At 41.8% G+C, this 22,262-nt stretch overlaps 1 protein-coding gene across 7 annotated transcripts in view; it reads right to left on the bottom strand.

The window, feature by feature from the left end:
* MYH10 (myosin heavy chain 10) overlaps window positions 1-22,262 on the bottom strand; it is a 318,611-nt gene that overhangs the window by 131,909 nt on the left and 164,440 nt on the right. For 5 of the 7 annotated variants that reach the window (XM_050765171.1, XM_050765169.1, XM_050765172.1 and 2 more), the window contains exons 1-2: window positions 20,973-21,083; window positions 13,395-13,770 (exon numbers count right to left, since the gene is read on the bottom strand). In XM_050765171.1, coding sequence (XP_050621128.1) covers window positions 13,395-13,739 — 345 coding nt within the window. In that variant the 5' untranslated portion in view covers window positions 13,740-13,770; window positions 20,973-21,083. Of the gene's footprint in view, window positions 1-13,394; window positions 13,771-20,972; window positions 21,091-22,262 lie in introns of those variants that run through there. The other 2 variants (XM_050765168.1, XM_050765167.1) reach the window with 2 other exon arrangements.

Raw genomic sequence — 22,262 nt, 5'->3', positions numbered from 1 at the left:
TCAGCCTGGAAGTGACAGGCCTCTGCTTAAGAAAGCAGGGCTATGTATATGCGTTGTTTCATAGGTTCAAAGGATTAGAGAAACAGACAGTGGAGGCTGGTGTAAATGTCAACACAATGGAGCAGAGATACAACAGTCTCCTACTAGGAACAGGGATTGAACTGGGAATATCATATAACCCTACATCCCAACTGTAGCTCTCAGAAGAAATCAGACCACCATCCAGAAGGAAAGGGAGGGAGGAAAGAATAATTCACCCATACCACCTGCAAACACTGCACCTAGGTAAAATTCACAGGCAAATTTTGAAAAAAAACCTACATAATAAGGAAAAGATCATCATTCAGAGGATTCAGAAAGAAATTACTGGTGGAAATTATCTATAAAATAACTAAAAGAAAACTTTAGGAGATAGATTTATATCTGCAACAGAATATAGTATAACATAGAGTCTACATATTAGGACAGAGATGCATCAGAAAAAAAATAGGTGACCAGGGCCAGAAAAGACTGTAAGGAATCATCTGGAAAAGTAAAATTAAAATCCACAGTGGAGAAAATAAAGAGCAGAATGGATACCTCAAGAAATCAAGTGATAAGAGCAGATATTTATTCTAGGAGAGCATCCTTCTTAAAGAAAAATAGAACAATGGTAAAATAATAAAAGAAAAGGACGTTACAAAGACAAAACTTATCAGTAATAATAAGACATAGAGGGCACAGGAAGGATAACTAACATTAGTTGCTATTGCTCCTTTGAGAGAAAATAGAAAAAAACGCTGTAAAAAACAAACAAAAAAACAACTTGAGAAAACTGTGTGTGTAAGGCATATACATTGAATTAAAAGGAATTCACTAAGATAATAAACGCAGAAGGAATTATGGTACTAGACTCATCATTTTGCAGCCCCCCAATGCCACAGTAGATCTGGACAATGTCCATCACTATTAAAATCCTCAGGTGACTGGCAGATGACACCACTCCTAATGCACAAATCAGGCTGGCAAAACCTAAAATGAGTCACTGCTGATCAATCTCAGCATCATAACGTGAGAGACAATGTGGCACTAAGTGTCTCCTGAATCTGAATCCGTTTAAGCCTCTGGATCCAATTTATGGATTTTTCTCCTTCCAGTTTATAGGAAGCACCACAGGATTGCAATCAACAAAGTCCAGAATTTCCCATATTCTGGATTTTGTTGATTGCAATCCTATAGTATACAAAAACAAAACAAAACAAAACAAAAGGGTGGGGGGAAGTGGCTGGGCATGGTAGCTCATGTCTGTAACCCCAGTACTTTGGGAAGCCATGGTGGGAAGATCACTTGAGGTCAGGAGTTCAAGACTAGCCTGGGCAATATAGTGAGACCCCTATCTCCAGAAGCAAAAAAAAAAAAAAGAGGGAAGAGCGAGATTAAAAGTGATATAACAACTGCTATGCTTTGACTGTGTCCCCACAAAAGCATGTGCTGGAAATTTAATCCCCAATGCAACAGTGTTGGGAGGTAAGGCCTAATGAGAGGTGCTTGGACAATGAGGACTCCACCTTCATCGATGGATTAATGCCAATTATAAAAGGGCTTGAGGCTATAAATTCTATCTCTTGCTCTCTCTTGAGCACATTCTTCTTGCCCTTCCACCTTCTCCCATGGAATGACGCCACAAGAAGGCCCTCACCAGATGCAGCCCCTTGACCCTGGACTTCCCAGCCTCTAGAACCGTAAGCCAAATAAACTTCTCTTGTTTATAAATCATACAATCTGTGTTAGTTTGTTATAGCAGCACAAAACAGACTGAGCAACCAATCACAATATGTCAACCTTGTTTGGATCCTGAATCGAACTGACCAACTATTTATGAGATTATGGATGAGACATAAGGAAAATAAGAAAAGTAACTGAATATTTGATGATATGGAATTGTTATTTCTTTCTTAGATAGGTAATAGTTATGAATTTCAAAACCTGTTGCTGAGAAGATGCTAAGCAGAGCTTTCAGCAGCACAAAAGTCTGAGAGAACAAAAATTAAAACATTCCAGCCTACTTAGGGAGAGGTAGGTGGTGGGGGTGGTAAACACTCCAGGCTTTCAGCTGGGACCCTGAAGGCTATACCCTAAGAGTTAAGACTATGAGAAACCGACCAGACCCTACACAGCATGAAGCCCGGTTGGAAAAGATGTCAATTCCTGCATGGACGACATGGCCTAGTTTCCCTAAGCCTGTCTGCCCAAAGCAAAACTCTAGAATAACCTTAATGCCATCCAGAGTCTCAAATTATTTTCACAATTCCTTGTACACAATAACTGGGCATATGAGGCAACAAGTTGTGGCTGAAATCCAAGATAATATCTGGAACCTCTGTGTGTCTATTTTTATTGACTTGTATTATTGCCCTGGGTTACAATATGTTCAAGTAATTAAAGACATGACAGAATTCTGACAGGGAACTGGAAACTATTAAAGGAAAAACCCAAATGAAAATTCTAAAACTGAAAAACAAAACAAAACAGAAAAAGAAAACCAGCCAGTAACTACAATTAAAAATTCATGTGTTAAACAGCAAGCTAGATACAGCTGAAGAAAGAATTAGTTACGTGACATTTTAATCAGAAGCAAACAGCCAGAGTGAACCATGGGGGAAAAACAAGGATGAAAATGTAGAGGAATGTGAGAGGCAGATGAGACATGGTGAAACGATCTGGCATGTGAAGTATGTGAGTCCAAGAAGGAGAAAAAAGAATGAGGCAGAAGCAGTATCTGAAGAGATAATGGCTAAGAATTTTCCCAGATCAACAAAAGCCATCAAGCCACAGAGTCAAGACCACTACAATCTCCAAGCTGAATGCAGTAGTCCCCCTTATCTGTGGTTTCACTTTCTGCAGTTTGTTGTCCACAATCAACTGTGGTCCAAAAATATTTGGTGAAAAACTCCAGAAATAAACAGTTCATACATTTTAAATTGTACACCGTTCTGAGCAGTGTGATGAAATCTGGCACAATTCCGCTCCATCGTGCACAGGACGTGAACTATCCCTTCGTCCAGCATCATCATGCTGTACAGCTATTAGTCACTTGGTAGCCCTCCCAGATCTCAGATCAACTGTGTTCAAGTAACCTTTATGTTACTTAATAGCTCCAAACACAAGAGTAGTGATGCTGGCAATTGTGATATGCCAAAGAGAAGCCATAAAGTGCCACCTTTAAGTGATATGGTAAGTTTTCAACTTAATAGGGATAAAATCATATGCTGAGGCTGCTACAATCTATGGTAAGAATGAATCTTCTATCCATGAATTTGTGAACTAGGAAAAAGAAATTCATCAAATCATCACAAGAAGAGTACAATAAGATATTCTGAAAGAGGGAGAGAAACCATACTCACATAACTTTTATTAAGTATATTGTTTTAATTGTTCTATATTATTAATAGTTATTGTTGTTAATCTCCTACCATGCCTAAACTGTAAGTTAAATTTTATCAAAGGTATGTATGTATAGGAAAAAACATCATTTAGATATGGTTCAGTACCATCTGTGGTTTTAGGCATCCACTGGGGATCTTAGACTGCATCCCTTGAAGACAAGGAGGACTCACTATATACAGAATAAAACTTCACCTAAGCCCATCAGAGTCAAAGTGTTGAAATTCAAAGACGGAGAAAATTTTAGAGACGGCCAGTGGCCGGGGTGGGGAAAGGAATACAGATGACCTTCAAGGGAATAACAGTCAAACTACAAGCTGAATTCTCAACAGAAAAAGACGAAAGGCAGAACCCGATGCAATGGCATTTTCACAATGTTAAAAGAAAACCACCGCCGGCTCTGAATTCCAAATCCAGCAAAAACCAAAAAAACTTCAAAAATAAAGGACGAGTAGATACTTCAGATAAAAGAGGCCCTTTCTAAAAGAATGGAAGCTAAAAGATGTGGAAAAAAAAAAGTAATGGATAAAACGAAATGAATATTGACAGTATTAAAATGTAGTATGTGTCTTGTGGGTTTTAAAATACAGAGGAAATTAAACAACAAAAGCACATAAATTAGGAAGGAAGAGGAAAGAAAATTGTTCAGGTGTTCTCAGGCTCTACCTATTATGGTCTACAAAGGAATAAGAGGCTCCACATATCTAATAGGTCAAGGATCCATGTTAGAATAGGTAACCACTAAAAGAATAGCTAAGAGAACAGCAAAACTGTATAGCTAATGGGGCGATAAGACAGAATAATAAAAATTAACCAATGGAAAAAAAAAGATTAAAAAAACATAGAGCAGGTAGGATAAAAAGCAAGCAATGAATCAGAGGACAGATTTAAGCTAAAATTTAACAGTCATTATATCACGTGTACATAAACATTCCAGCTAAAAAATATTGTCAGATGTGAGACAAAAATAACCACCATAGGCAATTTATAAGAGACATATTTTAAATGCACAGGCACAGAAAAGCTGAAAGTAAGTTAAGAAAGCAATTAACCACACAAACGCTAATCAAAAAAAAAAAAAAAAAAAAAAAAAGCTATTGCAAATACCAGACTTTGCAAGAAAACAACATCACTAAAAATGACCATTCCATGATCTGACATCAAATTTCTACATCTGTATATATGTGATAATAGCTTCAGCATGTACATAGCAAAAATGGACAGAAGTAAAAAGGAAGGGATTTTCACAGTAATTGAAATGACAGATAATAAAGTATCCGTATTTTTCAAGTGCATAATGACCCTTTACCAAACTAATTGCATAACAAACCATAAAGCAAGTCTAACAAATATAAAAGGATTGAAATTATTGAAGGCATGTTCTTTGACCAAGGGGGGAATCTATTAGAAATAATAAAATAAACCTGAAGATCCCCTAGATTTAGAAAGTAAACAATTCACTTTTTTTTTTTTTTTTTGAGGTGGATTCTCACTCTGTTGTTCAGGCTGGAGTGCAGCGGCACGATCTCAGCTCACTGCAGCCTCTGCCTTCCGGGTTCAGGCGATTCTCCTTCCTCAGCCTTCTGAGTAGCTGGGATCACAGGCATGTGCCACCACACCTGGCTAATTTTTGAATTTTTAGTAGAGACAGGGTTTCACCATTTTGGCCAGGCTGGTCTCGAACTCCTGGCCTCAAGTGATTCATCCACTTCAGCCTCCCAAAGTGTTAGGATTACAGGCATGAACCACTGTGCCTAGCCTAAGCAATCCACTTCTGAATTACCCAGAGTCAAAGAAAACATCCTCATTAATTTCAACTGAATGATAATAAAATGTAACATATTAAAACTTGTAGAATACAGCTCTAGCAGTACTTAGAATGAAATTTACAGCTTTTAAAGCACACATAGAGAGGACCAACAAAGTCAAAAGTCTATTATTTGCAAAGAATAAAAAAATTGATAAGCCTCTGGTGACACTCATTTTAAAATGATACAAATAAATTATCAGTATCAGGAATAAGAGAAAACATGACTATAAATCCTACAGAAAATAAGCATATTATGAACAACTTATACAAATAAATTTGAACATTTAGATGAAACAGATAAATTCCTAGACAAACATAATTATCAAAACTGACACAAGGCCAGGAGCAGTGGCTCACGTCTGTAATCCTAACACTTTGGGAGGTCAAGGTAGGTAAATTGCTTGAGTTCAGGGTTTCGAGACAAGATTGGCCAACATGGTGAAATCCCGTCTATAAAAAATACAGAAATTAGCCGGGCATGGTCCCAGCTACTCAGGAGGCTAAGGCAGGAAGATTACATGAGCCCAGGACTTCAAGGCTGCATGAGTTATGATTGCACCACTGCAATCTAGCCTGGGTGACAGAGTGAGACCCTGTCTCAAAAAAAAAAAAAAAAAAAAAAAAAAAGAAAAGAAAAGAAAAGAATTAAAAAAAAACCACACAAATAAAAATCTGAAAAGTTCTATATCTATTACAGAAAAACTTCCCCACAAAGAAAACACTATCATTACTTTAAAAAGAAATAACATCAATCCTATCCAAACTCTTCCAGAGAACAAAGATTAAACATTTCCCAATTCATTTGATAAAACCAGCATAATCTTGATAGCAAAATATGACAAAGGTATTATAAGAAAGGAAAATTTTAAGTTAATCTCACTGATGAATGTAGATGCAAAAATCCTAAACAAAATACTAGCAAACAGATTCTAGGAATCTCACTCTCTCTTTGTGTATACATAAAGAATACTTGGTCTTTGCAAGGTTAATTTACACTCAAAAATATGCATAATTCTCCACAATAACAAAATAAGAAGAAAAATCACATTATCATCTCATTAAATAATGAAAAACATTTGATAAATTAACATCCATTAATTTTTTTCAAAATCATCCATTCAGGATAAAAAAATCACCCATTCAGGAATACAAGAAAATCTCCCTTAATCTGATAAAGAATCAGTATTTAAAAAAACACCAATTACAGCAAATATCATTCTTAATGATGAAATGTTGAAAGCTTTCCCTCTGAGATCAGAAATGATACAAGGATGCCTCTGATTATCACTTCTGTTCAAAAACCACTGTACTGAAAATTCTAGACAGTGCAATAAAGCAAGTAAAAGAAATGTGTGTGAACTGGCTGGGCATGGTGGCCCATGCCTATAATCCCAACAGTTTGGGAGGCTGAGGTAGGTGGATTGCTTTTGCCGAGTAGTTCGTCACCAGCCTGGACAACATGGCAAAACCCTGTCTCTACAAAAATACAAAAATCAGCCAGGCATGGTGGTACGTGCCTGTGGTCCCTGCTACTCGGGAGGCTGAGGTGAGAGGATCACTTGAGCTCAGGAGGTTGAGGGTGTATTAAGCCACGAGTATCCCACTGCACTCCAGCCTGGTTGACAGAGCAAAACCTTGTCTCCAAAAAAAAAAAGAAAAGTATAAGATTTAGTAAAAAATAAAACTCATTATTTGTGGACAACATGTGTGCTCATAGAAAATCCAACAGAATTTTCAGCTAAACTATTATAACCAATCAGTAAACTTAGGTCACTGAAGATAAAGTCAATATACAAAAATTAATTGTGAAAAATACAGTATTTCTACATAATGGTAACAATTACGTATATATTATCTATATACCATATGAATAATAAGGGAAACATTTAAACACCATTTAAATAATATTCAAATAAAATAAAATATCCAAAAATAAATAACAAAAGATGTTCATGGCCTCTACAAAGAAAACTATAAAACAATATTAATAAAAATTTAGAACTAAATAAATGAGTTTACTCAGGAATTAAAGATAAAATATTATAAAGATCTAATTTCTCCCCAAACTGATCTACAGAATCAATAAGATCCCAATCAAAATTTCAACAAGGTTGTGTGCGTAAATGAAAAACCGACAAGCAGATTCTAAAATTATATTGAAATGCCAAGAACTTAACAGCCAAAACAATCTTAAAGAACAAAAAGGAGAGGATTTACCACACTAAATACCAAGACACATTATAAAGCTGTAATAATTAAGAAAATGTGATATTAGCTAGAAGATAGGCACATGGACCCAGGAAATATAATAGAGTCAAAAGCATACTTATGAACCCTGATTTATGACTAAGATGCCACTTCAGAGCAGTGGAGAAAAGATTATGTTTTAGTAAATGGCACTGGGTCAACTGGCTAGCCATATGGAAAAATAAATGAATCTTGTCCCAACCTCACACCATACACAACATTCAATTCCAGACGGAATTAAGGCTGACCCTAAGGAAAGAATCATCAAATTCCCTTCCCCTCTGGCTTCAAACTGAGTTCAACCAATGGTAGACATCAACAGGAGACTAAGGGTGAGAACAGAAGGTCAGGATATTTATTCCCTAGGCTCCCTCCCGACCATGAGCTGACTTTCATGCCTCTAAGGAAGGCAATTCCTGTCAGGTAGCCCTCTCCACACAGGTACCTCTCTGAGTTGAGGCAACAGCTCTTTTCTAAGGCTTCTTTAAAGATCAAGATGTTTCAAGGGCTCTCAGCCATCACTGCTGCTGAGATACTGCACTAGTACTCATTTATTTTTTTAAACCCTACCCACATTATTTGTAAAACCCTTCATTAAACTCTCAAATACCTAGTTTGAGAGCCTTCTGTTTCCTTCTGGGACTCTAACTAAATCAGACATTATCTAGAAAAGCTGAAGATATGAGTTACAGATCTGCACATTCTATCATCCAGGAATTCCACTCCTAGTTACACATCTTACAGAAAGGCATGCCTATTGTGCACTAAGTACATGTATATGGTTGTTCATTGAAGCACTGATCATAATATTACCAAGACAGAAAAAAACAGTGTACAAAACAGCGGAATAGTTAAATAAATTTATTAGGTCAAAAATACTATGATGGAATACTATATTCCAACAAAAATGAAAAAACTACTCAAACTTAAAATTTCAGGGCCTTTTTGCACTCTTAGAAATTATTAAGGACCCCAAAGACCTTTTGTTTCATATAAAATATAAAGTTTTACAAATATCTATTCATTCTAAAACAGTAAATATATTACATGTTAACATAAATAACATTTCTTATGAAAAACAACTTTTCATTTCCAAAACAAAAGTGAGAAGAATGGCACTGTTTTACATTCTTGCGAAACTTTTATTGTCTAGCTTAATCGAAAACAACTCAATTTTCATGTCTATTTCTGTATTCAGTCTATTGTAATATGTTGTTTTGGATGAAGCACATGAAGAAAGCAGACTTACAGATATTTAGTTGGAAAAGAGAGGAACGGTTTAACAGTCTTTTCAGATAATCATGGATACTTATCTTCGACACTACTAACACTTAACAAGTGACAATTTCATTTTTTCTTTTTTTTGAGACGGAGTTTCACTCTTGTTGCCCAGGCTGGAGGGCAATGGCACGATCTTGGCTCACTGCAACCTCTGTCTCCTGGTTGTCCTGACTTAGCCTCCCAAGTAGCTGGGACAACAGGCATGTGCCACCAAGCCTGGTTGATTTTGTATTTTTAGTAGAGACAGGGTTTCTCCATGTTGGTCAGGCTGGTCTCGAACTCCCGGCCTCTGGTGATCCGCCTGCCTCAGCCTCTCAAAGTGCTGGGATTACAGGCGTTAGTCACTGCGACCGGCCAACAAGTGATAATTTCTTAAAATTTAGATGCAAGGTACCATCTGAAACCCTATCAGTGAACTTCTCATATTCCACTGCATCAAAATCTACTGGTTTATCTTGCGTACCCATGCATGATTTCGTGACACCATACACACATCATTAAATTATGCAAGTCTTTCAAATGATGACATTTCACTATATGACATCAAAAAAACCCACTTTCATTATTATCACCATCTATCATATCAGAAAGGTTTTTAAGTATTGACATGCTGTCAAGTTCATGATGGTAGATACAAGTTTCCTAAAATTCTAATTTTTACATAAAACCTCAAATTTTATCATTGGCAACAAATACAGTCAGTTGTTTTCTTTGAAGTGACAGGCTCGTTTTGTTCATTTTCAAGAAAATGTCTGCCAAATACCTCTGTGCGAGTAACCACAGTTTATCAGCCACTCTATCAAATGAAAATAGTATTCTGTTTAAAAAGTAGCAAGTTTAGCTTGCAACTCAAATAACTACCCACATACTAGTCCTCAAGGCAACCATCATACATTGATATGCATCAGAAGTGCTTTAGGCATACTTACCATTTCGTCACACCGAATATTAAAAAACTGTATTCCCAAAGGTTGAGATTTAATAAAATCAGTTATTTTTCCTGCTTTGCCAAGAACATTCTTGAGCGAAATTGCATTTTTTTTAAAAGTGCCAATAAGTGGCAGTGAAGAATAAAATGGTTCTAGTACACTTTGGTCCTATTACACTGCCTTTATTCATGATAAGGTGTCAGGAGTTTTATTTATCATTGCTTTTGCACCATCACTACAAATGTCAACAGTAAAAAGGGCTGATGACATATTCGTATTATTATAAAAATAGTTTTAACCTTGTGTGCTCCTCTGAGAGGGTCTCAGGGAAATCCTAGGGGGTCCAGACCACACTTTGGGAGCTACTGAGTTACATCAACGTAAAACGATATGAATAAATCTTAAAAATGTAATCCTAAGCCAACAACAACAAAAGACACAAAAGGCTACACACTAGGAGATTCATTTATAAAAAAATTCAAAAACAGGCAAAACTAGGCCGGGCGCGGTGGCTCATGCCTATAATCCCAGCACTTTGGGAGGCCAAGGCAGGTGGATCACTTGAGGTCAGGAGTTCAAGACCAGCCTGGCCAATATGGTGAAACCCCATCTCTACTAAAAATACAAAAAATTATCTGGGTATGGTGGCTCGAGCCTGTAATCCTAGCTAATAGGGAGGCTGAGGCAGGAGAATCACTTGAACCAGGAGGCAGAGGTTGCAGTGAGCCAAGATCGTACCACTACACTCCAGCCTGGGCGACAGAGCAAGACTGTCTCAAAAAAAAACCAAAAACAAAAACAGGCAAAACTAAACTGTGTCATTTAGGGATGCATACTTCATTGATAAAACACAATGGGAGATTTTTCACACACTTAGTAACTGACAAATTAAGCAGACAAAAAGTAGCAAGGCTATGGAAGATATAAACAATACAATTAAAAAGCTTAATCTAATGGCCATATATAGAACCCTATATTCAACAATAACAGAATATACATTCTTTGCAAACACATACAGACCACGCATAAAAGCTGATAATATACTACACAAAAAATGTCTCCTATATGAACAACATTCTGTGATTGAGATGTAATTTTAAAAATCAATAATAAAAAGATAACTTAAAAATCAACATTTTGAAATTTTACAAATACACTTTTAAATGGTTCACTAGTTAATCATCATAGAAATTAGAAAATATTTAGAACTGAAGAATAAATACTATATATAGAAACTTGTGATGTGAGCTAAAACAGTATTAGAGAAGACATTTACAGTTTTTAAACTGTTTTATTAGGAAAGAAGATGAAAATTAATGACCTGAGAAATTGGGGGTCAGAGAGAATAAATCCAAAGAAAAGCTGAGAAAAGAACATAACTAAACCTGTTAGCAACCTAATTTGTTTAAATAAGTTTTTGTTATATCTTATCTATAGAAATATGTCCAAAAAAGGTTCTACCCAAATTATCCTAGTATCTGTATCATTGCGCCTCAACTGATCATCTCAACTGGCTGGTTAATTTCAAAGCCCAATACATATTTATCACAATGCTAGCATGGCTCTCTTCAACCTCATCCTCTTGACGAGACGGACTTTAGAGTCAAGTTCTCCAACTAGAACCTTAGGTAAGAACCCTTTCTCCACCCAACTAATTGAAGATATGATCCTCCCAAACCCCCACCTCTGTGTGACCTTGAGTCTTTGAGAAAAACCCAGATTCTCCTGCAGAAGGAGGCTGTGCTTTGAGAAGAAACTCGGAAGTTCACTCAGGTTGTCTGTGAGTTAAGTTTGAAAAAAAATCCAACAAACTCATAAGAGATAACTGTAAAATCTCTGAATTATGTGAAATGGCTGCAAAACAAAAACAAAAAAACCTGTCCTTTCTTTCATTCCTTTTCTACTTAGCTCCCTTTGCAGCTACCTCCAGCTGCCAGTGTGGGAAATCAAGGTGAAGGCTGGCAGAAAGGCAGCCTGGCTCCTCTTCACACTGCACAGCTTTTGATGGTGACATCACATTTCCATACCTGCACAACTGATTGCAATGGGCTTCATCTGAAACTGATCCACCTCTCGAATCTTACACGTCGACATTACAGTCTGACCACAACCTCCTAAGTTTGCAGTTTTCTCACCCCTTCACTCCATGATCCCTGTTCATCAACATTCTGGAAACCTCCAGGCCTTGATCCATCAGCCCCTTCCAGCCAGACTCCCATTCCTACCGAACCAGGACTCTAAAGACGGCCACTGAATCCTCCTCTCACTGTGGGAGCCATGGAGATCCAAAGCCCCCACACTCACAGACCTAGGGCAATCCCATGGTCTGGCAAAATCACACAGCCAGACAAAACTGCGGTCGCCCTACACGTGGTTATTCAGTCTCAGCTGGACTCTCAATGCTACTCTCCAGTTGCTTTCTTATCCCTGGCTTAGTCTGAAATTGGATAAGGGTTGTTCCTAAGCCTTTCCATTCTCCTCAAGCCACCGTTCCAACCCTGTGGCCTCTTACTCTCCTATCTCATAGAGAAGAAAATAAGGGAGATCTATCAGGCTTGGCTGAAACTACTCTGGCAAAGGTCATGAATGAATCATTCTTTTCTCAGCTTTTCTCATGGCTAGCTGCCTCCCACCAGTCAGACTCCAGCTCAAATGCTACCTTCACAAACAGCCCTTAACTGACCCGCTGGGGAAAGCCATCCTCCTACATACTCTCTCCATAGCCCTGTTTCATTTCCTCATCGGACATTTCACAAAGGCAGAGACCTGGCCTGTCTTCTTCACTGTACTACCCCCAGCACCTAGAGCACAGGGGACACTTAAGAAATATTCCTTAAACTAATTCTGTGGGAAAACTACCTCTGATTGACTGAAGTTTGAATTATTCATGACCTTCAGTAGCATACTCCTTGTGTAAAATTCAAAAACCCTTTTCCAATTTCAAACCACGACCATCAACTTTTCTCCCTACTTCCCTTCATCATCAGTTGAAGTCCCATACATGCCATCTCCTTCAAATCATTGCCACCTGTCTACCATTGCCTCAAACCTATTTTGTCATTTTTAGTATCTGGCTTACATTTTTCCTCTCTACATTATCCCTTATGATTTTCAGTAACTTCTTCTACATGGTCAGTGACATAGTCGGTGACTTCAACATTCATGTCAGCAGCTAACCACAGGACGACCCCAGCCAGCCTCAATCTTACCCTAATTGTTTCCTCTTAAAAACCTCAGCATTCATCTTTCCTACTTCCCCACATCCAGTGAAGCTGTTCATGCTGTCCACAGAAATTTCTAAGCTTACAGCCCCTCCACTTTACCCTCTTGGGTATGCACTTGATTTTCTACCGTTTTGCTGTCTGCATCCTATTAATGCAACTCTCTTTACCTTATTAAACCTTCTGGTCTTCCTGTTACATGCTCTCTCCCACCTTATTATGCTCCAGAACACCACTACAAAAGTCTTCAAATGCCATTTTATTATTTGTAGTTGCAGGCTGTATTATTTAAACTTAATGTGTTAAGATTCAAAGAGAAGCAAGACCTGGGTAAGCAAGCAACAAATCTTGCTTAAATAGAAATAGAAATTAGTTAAACAGAGAGTTTGGGTATTCCACATTCTCATTTGATTATGACAAGATGTATAATTTACATTAATTCCTAGCTACCACTTCACATGATTATTTGGAAGAAATACTTACATAGATAAGTCCTGAATAGTAGCGATCCTTCAGATTATGTAAAACGGAAGCTTCATTCAAGCATGTCAATTCTGCCATATCCTCCACCTTGGAAAACTTAGGTGGGTTCATCTTCTGAATATCATCTTTGTTGACCATTGCTTTCTTTCCATTCTCTGCCAACTCCACCATAACTTCATCTCCCCGTTCTTCTTTGATACTAGCTGCCTCAAAACCATGGCGTTCTGATGGAATCCACACTAGCTTTTTAGCTGTCCAATCAGCTTGAGTGGCAGGGTTGTAAATGACAGCCCTGTCCACAAAGAGATACCTCTCCGGATCTTCAAGCCCAGTTCTCTGCGCCATTGTAAATGGAAGGATCCAAGAGCAATCGCCTCTAAGAGAAGAGGAGGAGCGCAAAATTAGATGTTTAAGAAACACAAAAGAATGTACACGTTTTTCTTTCCTACGAAACTTAAAGCCTTAGATTAAGCATTAACTCTGTGTTAAGGGGCTGGGGTATACCTCTTCGCAGGCATACTAACCGAGTTTCCAAGGTTAATTTCAGGGGTGACCACAAATTATGGCTCTGGTTGTCTGATGAACTGGTTTGCCCTCAGTTACTGAGGGCTGAAAAAAAAAAAAAAACAGAAGAAAAGGCAAAGTTACAGGTTGACCTTTTTTTTTTTTTTCTTTATCTCCTCTTTCACCCTCACCACAAATTAAACAGGGAGTTGAAAAGGGGAAAAAAAAAAAAAACAAAGATGGGTAATAAAAGGTTCATGAAGTGGTACCGGCATTAATATGACCACAAGGAAACAGCTACAAAAACACATGATTGTCAGAGGAGTAAAGAATCTAAAGAATCTAAAACATGCCTCCCATTCTACCCTCAGATAACAGACTTAAAGTTCTTCTTATGAATAACCCAAATCAGTCTCCCTATAGCTTTTCTATGGCCCCATGAGTCTTAATGTGATCAACTGGGGCCACAAAACACAAGCATAACTCGGCTTCACATAGCAGCCTTTCGAATATGTCATGGTAGCTGTTCAGGCCTCCATTCCCACCCTGCAGCTCCTCCACCCCTCATTCACCAAGACTCCTTCCCCTGCCTGATCTCTTGCCTAAACAGATGCCAATATGCTTGTCTTCCCTCTAAAGTGTGTGGCCCAGAAGCAAACATCATAGCCCGGATACGGTCTGACCAGTGCAGAAGAAAAAGGAACCATCAACAATCTTGGCCACATTGAGGAAAGTACTGGTTCTGTGACATTTACAATTAATGTATCTCAAGACCTAGTTGGTTTATTTAGCACCCATTTACTATTGGCTCACAAAGAGCTAGCAGAGAAAGCTCCACCACTTTGTGGCTAAGCTACGTCCCCTCCTCTACTTGTGCATTAGCTTTTTGGACCAAATGACAGGATTTTACATCCATCATCATCTTTCTGATGTGACTCATTATGATTGCCTGACAGGATCTTTTTGGGATTTGATACCAACTTAAACATTTTTGCTGCTACTCCAAATTCCAAGTTATTATAAATTTCATAGGCATGGTTTCCATGACTTCACTCAAACCAACAGAAGCAGCCAACTGAGTACCTACTCTTGCTCTATCCAATCCCCACTTCTCCCCTCCCTTCACTCCACTCCCCTAGCCAAAAATGCTAGGGGTTCTTTGAAGGCAAAAGGAAATCATAAAGTAGTCTAAGGTTGTTAAGAGGTTCTTGAGTCCATCAGCTAATCTCAAGTTCAACGAAATCCCTGAAATGGTATAAAAATATTATGCACTTAGTGTGTGCGTATATGTGCTATAACTTTCTCTAGCTTCTAAAGGGCTCTATTTGTATCCTAAAAGACTAATCACTGATAGTGGTTACACATTCTAGCCCTTTAACCCCTAATAATAATTTACTAGAACCAGCTGGGTGCAGAGGCTTATACCTGCAATCCCAGCACTTTGGAAGGCCGAGATGGGTGGATCACCTGAGATCAGGAGTTCGAGACCAGCCTGGCCAACATGGTGAAACCCCATCTCCACTAAAAATACCAAAAAATTAGCCAGGCATGGTGGTGGGTGCCTGTAATCCCAGCCACTCAGGAGGCTGAGGTAGGAGAATTGCTTGAACCTGGGAGGCGGAGGTTGCAGTGAGCCGAGATCGTGCCACTGCACTCCAGGCTGGGTGACAGAGCGAGACTCCGTCTCGAAAACAAACAAACAAAAATAAATTAAAAAAAATAATTTACTAGAACCAAATAGCTAAGATTCTTCAGAAAGTATTTGTTGCAATGTAATGCATTACAAACACTCACCCTCTATAGTAGCGGCTGTCAAATTCTGGCACGCATTTGCAGCACCTAGAGGGTTTATTAAAATACAGATTGCTGGGCTGTATCCCAGAATACCTGATTCAGTAGGTAGAGGGTAGAACCTGAGAACTTTTTTTTTTTTTTTGAGACGGAGTTTCACCCTGTTACCCAGGCTGGAGTGCAGTGGGTGCAATCTCAGCTCACTGCAACCTCTGCCTCCAAGGTTCAAGTGATTCTCCTGCCTCAGCCTCCCAAGTGGCTGGAATTACAGGCACCTGCCACCATGACCAGCTAATTTTTGTATTTTTAGTAGAAACAGGGTTTCACCATGTTGGCCAGGTTGGTCTTGAACTCCTTACCTCAGGTGATCCACCCGCCTGGGCCTCCCAAAGTGCTGGGATTACAAGCATGAGCCACCGCGCCCAGCCTGAGCCTTAGAATTTGTATTTCTAACAAGTTCCCAGATGCTGCTGCCATTGCTGGTCCCAGGACACATTTGACAACCACTGCTCCAAAGTTCTGTGGTTGCTATGGTGCGCCACTGCTACCAGCAGATATGTTAAAGTAGAAAAAGAGGTTGAAAACCAAATTCTAGACTAATTCATAACAATTTATATAACATGTTGATGTCTTAAAGGTTATAGACTTGGATAAAACAAAAATCGCAAAATAAGATGAAACAAAAAAAAATCACAAAACGTGATTAATGTTATTAAAACTTGTATACAAATAAAATTGTTAATACATTTTATACCTAAACTTGCATTAGTCTTCTAAGGCATCCTCTTGGGAGGGCAATACAGAAAACATTCATGGGCACACGTACATTCTGCATAATAGTTTTAAAAGCCCATTACCTCTAGGGACTGGTCTAATAACATTATTAACAAGTCTTCTCTTTCCAACTTAAACATTGCACACTGGTAAGAAGAAAGGAGGCCAGGCGGGGTGGCTCACGCCTGTAATCCCAGCACTTTGGGAGGGCAAGGCAGGTAGATCGCTTGAGTCCAGGTGTTCAAGACCAGCCTGGGCAACATGGCAAAACCCCATCTCTACAAAAAATACAAAAAATTAGCCGGGCTTGGTGGCACAAGCCTGTAGTCCCAGTTCTTCGGGAGGGTGAGGCAGGAAGATCACTTGAGCCCAGGAGGCAGAAGTTGTAGTGAGCCGAGATCACACCACTGCACTCCAGCCTGGGCAACAGAATGAGATTCTGTCTCAAAATAATAATAATAATAATAAATAAAATAAAAAATTTTTAAAAAGAAGAAAGGAGGCGTGGCTTCAACGTGAGAAACATCATAGGTAAATTTGAAGACAAATAATAGGATACACACTCCACCTTTCAGAAGGATAGAATCTATTAAAAGAAAATATACAACCATAGCAAAATATAACAAGTTTCTCTTACTATTCTTATCAGGTGTAAACTGCATATCCTACAGAGGACTTAGGAAACTGTCTTGCTGTCAGTAGACACGCACACACTTCTTAAATTTTACAATGGACACATAATTAGATGCTTAAATTTAGCAGGTGACTATAAATTAGAATAATTTAACAAATAACTTCTAGAACAGGTCTAGAAACAGTAGATTATATATCTTAAAATTATTTTATCAAATTGGGACATCTTAAATTTATCAGTACTTTTTTCTAGATGGGGAAATGCTTGTCATTTAGTATTTTTAAAAAACCCGATAGAACACAAAAGTGTAATTACACAGCATGTTCCCAATTTTGTGGGGAAGACTACATACACGCATGTATTTTTTTTTTAAATGGAACAAATATTCACTGGGTCTTTACTGGGTAGTAGGATTACCAATTACTTTCACTTTTTCAGACACTTCTACAACTAAACACTATGAGGATAGTTGTCTGTTCCATGCTGTATCTTGAGCGTTTTGTCTAGTCCCCGGTATATAACAGGGGCTCTGTACTTATTGATCAATACTTACTTGAATGGTCCTAACCCTTATAGTGAAATTCAACTTCTCCACAACCAAAAAGCTATTATTCCTTCAACTCCTGACCCAAATGCCATCCTTTCAGAAGTTCTTTTCAGGTCAATGTGGCAATTCAATCCTTTTCCTTCTCCTAACATTTTGTACTGTTCTCCTGACTTTCTTCTTAACCTACCCTGCGTTGCACCAGAGGGCTTTGCAGGTGGAAAGTGCTCATATTATTGTTTAACTGACAGAGTTCATGAGACCATTGAAGATATTTTGTTCAGTTTAATTCTTCACTTGTGATTGCCAAATACATTTATTTAACTCCATTGTACATTTGGTACCGAATCTGGATAATACTGGTGTTTAACAGTGTACCACTCACCAGTGCTTTGCTTTGCAGAAAGGACAACACTATGATTTTTAAAACAGCAGATACCATTGTCATATATCACTAATTACGGCCAGACACTATTCTAAGCAGTTTACATATGTCAACTCTTAATCCTCACAACAGCCCTATGAGGTAGGCACTATTAATATCTCCATTTTACAGATGAATCTGAGGTATAGAGAAAGCCAATAACCAGCCCAAGGGCACACAGCTAACAAGCAGCAGAGCTGGGATTAAACTCAGAGTTCAGCTCCAGACTACCCGCTACAATGATGGAAGGTGACATGGAGGAAATTTTGAAGGGTGTGGAGTATACAACGCTACATACTACCTTTCTACTAAATAAAAACCCAATCAATTATGGCTTAAAAAGTATAGGCCTGGCCAAGAAATCATCTGGCTAAGGTTTTATATTTTATAGAAAAAGATACCCATAACTTAGGGGAAATAAGGATAAACAGGAGTCTTTTTATTAGCAGACATAAAGATGGCCTGAGGGTTATTGGTGTCATTTGAAATTGCTGCCTAATTATAATTAAATCATTTATCTGTGTATGAATTAGCCCCCTACAGAGCCGAAGTTCCCATCCCTTTCAGTGGTTTGACACACACACACCCCTGGGGCTCCACCCCCAGGTCATTTTTCACTTCCAGTGAAATGCCACCCAGCAAACTTATCAACCTCCTCGCAGCACTTACTGTAAGTGTGGACAGAGGCAAACAATTCAATTTTATGAACGGCCTGCATATAGAAAGGCAAACAAGAAGGATGGATAAATTAACCATGACAGAGCATCCATCTATAACAGATGAGCTAAAACAGAACTGTCCCAATTTGTGTATTGCTACCATTGAGGTCACTTACATGACAGGGCGGGACAAGTCTGCTAATTTATCAAAATCCTTAACCCAGTGATCACAAACACAAACCAAAGGCAAAAGGCCGCTACTGCTACTTATGGCCTGCCCCATCTCCCAATTAATATCTCTATGCCCTGTTAAATATTTCCAAAACTAGGATCCAACCCCAGGAACTTTAATTCCTCATATGCGATAACAAAGTACATAAACCGCTGAAGCATAGAGTCTTCCACCCTACAACGTGCCCTTCAAGATTTCCTCCATCTCACCTTCCATCCCAGCTGCCTTCGTTGTAATGATTTCCCTACGGAGCCCAAATGAAAAGCCAGGCTCTCAGGGGTCACATCCTTCTGCTGCCAAAGCTCGTGCTATATCGCACAATTACACCATATGCTTTCTCCAGATAAGGACGCGGAAGAACTGAATTTAAGATGCAGAAGTAAGGAGATGCATAAAATGGCCACTTTTCCAGAACCCGAGACAGACAGGGCATACTTAAACATCAAAAGCAAGGGACTCAAAGAATAATTAATAAAGGCAGATTGATGAAGGAGATAAAACAATAAATAGATTATAAAGTTTTCCAGAGTGAGATACTATCAAGAATAATTAAACCTGACTCAAAGAATCCTCAGTTTCAACGTTAAAAAACAAAATCTCAGCAAAGCCAAAGTATTATGTTTGGTATTACATTATTCAGCGAAAACAGCCGTCTTTGTTTCATCTGCAGTCTGCATCTACCCCGCCTGCTTTCCCCTACCCCACCCCAGCCCACCCCACCCCCTTCCATCCACCGCAGTGATCTTGAAGGGAGCTGCAGAGGCCCTAAAGAAACACAGATAACGGCTGTAGGCAGAGGCCACGTTATCCAAACCTCACCAGCCCGGGTCTGACCCGCCGAGTCGCCAACCTCCTTCCTAAGGCCCTAGTTCCAAACAGGCCTGGCTGGGGGCCTCCCGCTTCCCAGGGCCGCATCCGCCCACCACAGGCCCACAAAGCCCCCGCAAATGGCAGGACTCCGCGGCTTCAACTTCCCTCCGACCCAATTCCAGTCCGATTTTATGGGATCAGGGTGTGACCCCCAACTGCAGAAGGCAATGAAGAGACTGCGGCGAGCCATTCCCAGCTCGCTTACACAATAAAGGGATCCCGAGGCGAGCGCTGACCCTCCCCCCCGGCCGTCCTGCTGCAGCGCGCCCCGCCACATTTCCCGCCTCGCCCCCCCAAACCGCCTGGGCCTCGCCGGGCGTCCACCCCCGGCCTAGGCGCTCCATGGAGGGCGCGGCAGGACGCCCCTCTCCCGTGCTCCTTCCCCGGCGCCGGCGGAGTCCGACCCTCCCCACGCCCGCGGCCGGCTCCGGAGCACCTCACCCGCCGCGCGCTCCCCCGGCCGCGCAGAGCCTCTGCCCTCCTGTCCCTCCACCCACGGGTCGGGCGAGCGCCGCCCGCCTTCCAAGCCCTTGGTGAACCCCTCTAGCGCTCCGGGGAACCCGGTCCGGCCAGGCCTAACCCACCCAGCAACCCAGGCAGGGGCCCTTCCTGTCCAGCGCCCCCCCACCCGACCGCCGGGACTGCGCTTTCCAGCCCCGCTAGAATCCCCTCCCCTCCTAGGAGCAGACACTGGCTTGCGGGGCACGCCGAAACCTCCGCCGGGGCACTAGCCCCTCGACCTCGCGTCCCCAGGGATCCCACACACCGAGAACCTGGTCCTCACGTCCCCACCCCCAGATCTCCATCCCCAGCCCCCCAGGGGTCGCCCTCCTGCACACCCAGGCCCTCATCCCCGCAGGGGTTTCACAAGGACCTCTATCCCCGCCCGTCCGGGAGTCTATCCATCTCCACCCACTGGGGTCCCATTGCCCCCAGCCCAGGACCCTGTTCAAACTAACCTAAGGTCCCCGCAGCACGAACCCTACAGCTCAGAAGCCCCTCTGTCTTCCCCAGCTCCCGCTTCGGTCCCCGGTTCCTGCCCTCCAGAGCCGCCCGGGCCCCTCAGCCCAGGATCCATTCCTCTCTCCACAAACTGTCCCTCTGCCCTGGGCCGTGCACTCGGACCCGGGCAGCCGCACCTCTCACCTTCAGCCGAAGATGGTGGCGCGGGCGCACGTCCCCAGCCGCGACCACAGATCCAGCGCCTCAGTCCCAAACCCACCGCTGCCTCCGCCGGGCTCCTTTAGCACTGCTGCTCCGGCCTGCCCCACCCACTCCCACCCTCATTGGGCCAGCTCCACGCCCATCACCGCCGCCCCCAGACCCACTGGTTGGTTTGCGCGCCCATCTCCAAGGGAAGACGTTAGCAACCCGAACGAAGCTACCTTCCCGAGTCCAGCTCCCTCCACCCACCTGGAATGATGCTCATTGGCTCCCGCTCCCAGCCCAGACCACCGAGGCCCCAATCTCATAGGCTGGCTCTTACGCCCGTCATAGGCTCCGGGAGGTGCGGCTGGAGCAGTGGCACGCGATTGGCTGGCTCGTGTGTAGATGGACAGCTGAGGCTGGCTGGGCGCCCGGCGATCCCGCGAGGCGGCGGGTGCGGACCCCGCGGTGGCCCGCGCGCTGCGCTGACACCGGCTGTGGGGCCGCGGGGCAGGTGGGCCGCGGCAGGAAGCTGCCGCTTTGACTGCAGACTCCTCGTCCTAGCGTCTGGCAGCCGCCGCTGCCGCAGCACATTCGAGCGCCTGGTCGCCCCCTCTGCTTGCGGCAGCCGGCATTTACCGCAGCGGGACGGGGTTCCACCGCGGAGTCGCGGTCCCTCAGCGCTGCCTGCAGGGGCGGGGCGGAGCGCGGTCCAGAGGCCTGACGTCACCCCCGGGGCTGCGCGGGGTGGGGGCCGCGGCGCTGCGACTCACCTGCAGTGGGGGAGGGAACGCGGGGGAGGGCGCCGCTCCGCCCATGCGCACAGGCTTTGCCTGGTCCCCGGCTGCGCTCCACGCTGCGGCCACCGTCCCGACCCCCGGCCCCAGGGGGGACTCTGCCGGGATCGGCTGAGGGCCGGGCCCAGGACACGATCCTCCAAGGTCGCAGTTTTGGTGTTAGCGGGGCGAGAGGCTCTCCTGCCCAGCCTCCAGGCAAGGCTGAGATTCCAGAAGAATGAGAAGAGAACCGACCTTGGAGAGAAAACTTAGAAGAAACTTTATTCACCTCATTCATTCACTCGTTCATTCGCTCTTTCATTCATTCATCAGAGCTCCCTACGTGAGAGGGGCTGTGAGAGATTCTTAGGAATATAAGGCTGGACTCCTGCAGCACTGTCATATCCCCTAGGGCCTGTGAAAACGTTGGAGACTGAAAAACAGTGGCCCCAAAATAAGGAAAGGAAACTGGAAAAATCAAAGTAAATAAAATTTAATGAAATGTCTGCAGAAT

The sequence above is a fragment of the Macaca thibetana genome, chromosome 16 (assembly GCF_024542745.1).
Source record: "Macaca thibetana thibetana isolate TM-01 chromosome 16, ASM2454274v1, whole genome shotgun sequence".
Lineage (NCBI taxonomy): Eukaryota > Metazoa > Chordata > Mammalia > Primates > Cercopithecidae > Macaca > Macaca thibetana.
Note: the sequence above shows the minus strand (reverse complement) of the source record. Positions and strands in the feature narration are given on the sequence as shown.